The following is a 3,996-nucleotide window of genomic DNA, read 5'->3' on the forward strand; positions in this document are numbered from 1 at the left end:
ACACATGGTGGGAGTCGGGCTGGGGAGCTGGAGAGGCGGATGGACACAGGCTTGGATAAGGAGTTTTAATCCAGGGCTTGGCCAGGTACAGCATTGCTGGGGCATCCTCAGGCAGAGATCTAACAATATCGCAGGAACTGATTTGGGTAGAGGAGTGGGAAGAAGTGAAAATACACGGATTTCCTCAGCTTTCATTGGGGAGAATTAAAAGATAAATGTCTAAAGGTGATAAATGTTTTAAAATAATGGGAATATGACGCCCCAAGGAGGGACAGAGTGATGGGAGGAGCCAGAAAGCATCTTCACTCTGAATCCAGGCCTGAGGATCACGCCTGGATGTCAGAAGGCCAGCATAAGGCCTGTGGAACTTCTCCCCACTTCCTGCTGGGAAAGCCGGCAATGGGGCGGGCAGTTGAGAACACCAAGTCAGACAACTTGCCAGCCAGCCTTCAGGCCTGGGTAGAGAGTGAAGCCGTTCCTGCCCTAGAACTGAGAGGCATCAGGACACAGACTCAAGCCTCATGGATTTAAACTGTGGAGAGCTCCAAGAGAGCCAGTCTGGCACCAGACCCCTGCCTCCAGCTCTCAAATGTTGCCTTCCCCCCCACCCAGGGTTTGAGGGCTCTGGACCCGGAAGGATGTGCCACGCTGGGCCTCCAGGCCCCAGCTCCACCGTCACTGGACTGAACCCTCCATGGCCTGCACCCAGCGAATGGTGCGGGTCCGGCTGTCCTCCCATGAAAACAGGGGCTCATAGCCAAAATGGCGCTGAGCCTTGTTGGTGCTGACAGTGAAGGTGGTGTTGGCCACGGCCAGCGTGTAGGGGTTGAGCAGGGGCGCATAGAGCAGCAGCGGCCGCAGCAGCCACTGCAGCAGGGCATTGAGGGCAGCCAGAAACACCAGCAGCCAGTAGGGCAACAGTGGGCGGGTGCCCACCAGCCGCAGTCCACAGGGGCCCAGGAACTCCATGTTGAAGTCCTCGTAGCTCTTATAGGGTGACTTGTCATAGCAGAAGTACACCTGGCCACCCATTAGTGCCGCTCGCTGCTCCAGCTCCCGGGCCACCAGCACATGCATCCAGGCTACGTTGCCTGCCAGTGGAGAAAGGGGTGGACATGACCGAGTGCCCTTGCGACCATGTAGATGCTGCTCTCTCCTGGGCCAGCCCACGTACAAGCCATTCCCTCTTTCGGCCCATGTAGATGCTGCCACCATAACTACAGCCCTAGCAAAGGCTGCTTTCTCCCTGGCCCCTGTAGCCACTTGCTCTCCTGGGCCAGCCTGTATGGACCCTATTCCTTCTTCTTTTGGTCCAGTGTAGATGCTGCCCCTCTCCTCTCCTCAGCTTATGACGTTTTTATGTCAGCCTTCCCAACTTGCATGGATACTGTTTTCTCTGTGGCTTGTGCAGACAATGCCCACATATCAGTCTACCCCGGCCCGTGTATAGACCATCCTTTTCTAGGCAGTGTACATCCGCCCACCCCCCAGCAAATTCTTCGCCTCCCCTCGCCTAGCCCGGGCCTCACCCACGTAGACCCGGCCGTGCTCCACAGAGGCTGGGACGGCCCGGAAGAGCCGACCCCCCAGGCGCAAGCCCTGGTGGTAGAAGTCCCTCATGATCTGGTGGCCTTCACCATAGATGCCGGTGGGACGCAGGGCACACGTTACCAGGGGCAGCCCCCCGCGGACCTGGGAGCAAAAAGCAGGCACTGCTAAGACCTAGGACCCAGTGACCCACCCTCTGCCGTGGCCTCCTCAAGCTGGAGATGGAAAGGAGGTACCCAGGGCAGGATGCAAAGAAGCCCAGCTGGTTCTGGTTCTGCCTTTGACTGGCAGCCCTCCCCACCCCCATCTCTAGGTCTCCTCTTCTCCAGTCTCACCTTCCTTCCATTGGCTTCCAGGACCAGCCGTTCAGCTAGGGCCTTGCTGCAAGGATAGGGGTGTCTGTGTATTGCTTCATATGGGGTGTCCTCATTGCCCCTGGTGGTGGGAGAAGGAAGATTCTTAATGCTGAGGGGAGATGGAGCTCTTACAGTATTAGGGGGAACCTCAGCTCACCTGTAGAAGGGGTGGCCTTTGATGTTGGGCCCCACAACTTCCATGCTGCTCGTGTAGACCAGGAACTGTGTTCCAGCCTGCACACAAGCCTCAATCACGTTCTGTGTACCTGGGGAAGGCGGGGTGTGTGTCCAAGCTGAAGCTTCCTCTCTCTCCACATCTTTCCCCTCCCCATCCCAAATCTGGATGAGGGTATGTGCTTCCTTCCCCAGGTCCAGGGAAAACTACAGCAGGTCACAGCCTGCAGTTACAGGGGCAGGGTGTCCACAGGACAGATTGTCACCAGAGAATCACAGAGATCAAGGTCAAAGAGGGGGTGGGGAACAAACAGCCAAGATCAGGCCACCTGCCAGGGAGTGTTAAGTGTGTTATTAGAACTGGTGGGGAGCACCTCACCCTGCACGTTGACCTCATGGATGGTCTCAGGACTGGCCCTCCCAAACACGTCCACCAGCCCGGCTGTGTGGATGACCACATGGGCTCCAGCCACAGCCGCTGCCACTTCGTGGGCCTGGGTCACATCCCCCTGGATGGCAGTCACCTGCACGGGCCCTGGTAAGGGGTTAGGGCAGCCAGATGCAATGTCAGAGCTGGGGCCATCGGCCAGCTGCTGCGTTCAGCCTATACCCTTGGGAGCCACATGTTCCCAGTGTGACTCACTCATCCCATTCATGTGCCCTGGAGATAGTAAACAGGCATCATCTTTTCCACCACAGTGAAGGGAGTCCACACCCTCCCCCCATTTCCTCCCCACTACCATCACCTGTCTTCAGCTCCTCCAGCCAGGGACCCAGGTGCAGGTCAAAGATCCGCAGCTCACGGAGCCGGGGTTCCCGCTGCAGCAGCATTCGCACCACGTGCTCCCCCAGGAAGCCACAGCCACCTGTGACCAGGTACACCAGCTTCTGGGCCTGTGCAGAGTCTGCCATGCCCAGCTGAGGAGAGACCCTGGCTCACCTGGGTTGCTTGCCGCCACCTGCCCCAGGACCGGAGGCCCACTTGTTACTCCTGGAAGGGGCCTCTGGCCTACGGACTGGAGCAGTGACCCAGGGGCCAGGGCTATTCCTGGAGGGGCAGCTGTGGGTGCAGCAGTCAGGCTCCCTGCCCTCTGACCCTGCCAGCTGCAGTTACTGAGATAAGAAGGGTGAGGGCTTAGTGTGCAGGAAGGGCTCAGGGTTTGAGGTGGATGGGGAGGTTCTGGGACAAAAATGGAGGGTGAGAGGCAGGAACTGGGGAGGAAGGATTGAGGAAGGTGGGCAGGGCTGGGACTAGAAGGGACCCCTGGGCCCTGGCATCACCTCTGCCTACCTGCAGCCACAGTCGCAGGGCGCCCAGATGGGCCTCCGAAGGGGCTGTCTTCTCGTCCGCCTGAGCCAGCCGGCCAGCAACACACCATCCCCTTCCGCTTGTTCCTCCTCCCTCCTGGCCCATTCCAGGAACAAGAGACCAGCCCAGCCTCCACCCCTCCGTCCCCTACACTCTTGCTACAGGGCACCCCCTGGTGGCCACTCTTCACTCCACTGGCATCTGGTTCCAGCAAGAACTGGGGGAAGGGGGCGGGAAGCCAGAACCTGCTGGGTGGGTGCTGAGGGGTTTCAGGCCACAGGATGGAGCAGGCAGAGTGACCTCACTCCCACTGCATGATGTCAGTCCTTCCCTCTTGCTGGATGTCCCAGGAGGCCAGAAGCTCAGAGGCAGCTGTGGCTCTGGGAAGGGCAGGAGGCCTGACCTTGTCTGGCCTTGGTGGGGGATTTCTGGATGGCTGTTCCAACCTATCAGGTGGCCCAGAGCAATGGTGGCTGAGTCTGCAGGTCTGGGCTCTTGCCTGAAAGCCCCTCTACAGACCACAAACTCCAGGCCACCCATTTCCACCTCTGTTCCCCATTTTCCTCAACCCCCATCCCTCCCTACTCTTCCCGAAAGATACTGACCAAG

General features: G+C 58.9%; 1 protein-coding gene across 4 annotated transcripts; it reads right to left on the reverse strand.

Moving 5' to 3' along the window:
• Positions 1-51: 51 nt before the first annotated feature.
• Positions 52-3,948, reverse strand: HSD3B7 (hydroxy-delta-5-steroid dehydrogenase, 3 beta- and steroid delta-isomerase 7). 4 transcript variants are annotated; one of them, XM_058569581.1, is made up of 7 exons: positions 3,370-3,948; positions 2,825-2,996; positions 2,458-2,613; positions 2,062-2,170; positions 1,884-1,983; positions 1,530-1,692; positions 52-1,091 (listed from the first exon to the last, which is right to left on the reverse strand). In XM_058569581.1, the coding sequence occupies exons 1-7, from the start codon at positions 3,490-3,492 to the stop codon at positions 676-678; spliced, it is 1,239 nt and encodes a 412-aa protein (XP_058425564.1). In that variant the 5' UTR covers positions 3,493-3,948; the 3' UTR covers positions 52-675. The 4 variants fall into 4 exon arrangements, with proteins under 4 accessions (XP_058425564.1, XP_058425565.1, XP_058425566.1 ...); XM_058569582.1 differs by having other exon boundaries at positions 2,825-3,191; positions 3,370-3,446; XM_058569583.1 differs by having other exon boundaries at positions 2,825-3,037; positions 3,370-3,432.
• Between the last annotated feature and the right edge of the window lie 48 nt (positions 3,949-3,996).

This window comes from Diceros bicornis, chromosome 26 (assembly GCF_020826845.1).
Source record: "Diceros bicornis minor isolate mBicDic1 chromosome 26, mDicBic1.mat.cur, whole genome shotgun sequence".
NCBI classification, from domain to species: Eukaryota; Metazoa; Chordata; class Mammalia; order Perissodactyla; family Rhinocerotidae; genus Diceros; species Diceros bicornis.

Bases quoted from the DNA above. Each gene is read 5' to 3' on its own strand.
- HSD3B7 (XM_058569581.1), bottom strand. From the start codon at position 3,492: ATGGGCCAGGAGGGAGGAGGAACAAGCGGAAGGGGATGGTGTGTTGCT. The intron at 2,171-2,457 runs GTGAGGTGCTCC...CGCCTTCCCCAG, and splicing joins CCATGAGGTCAACGTGCAGG to GTACACAGAACGTGATTGAG. The intron at 1,092-1,529 runs GTGAGGCCCGGG...CTCCACTGGCAG, and splicing joins GCACGGCCGGGTCTACGTGG to GCAACGTAGCCTGGATGCAT.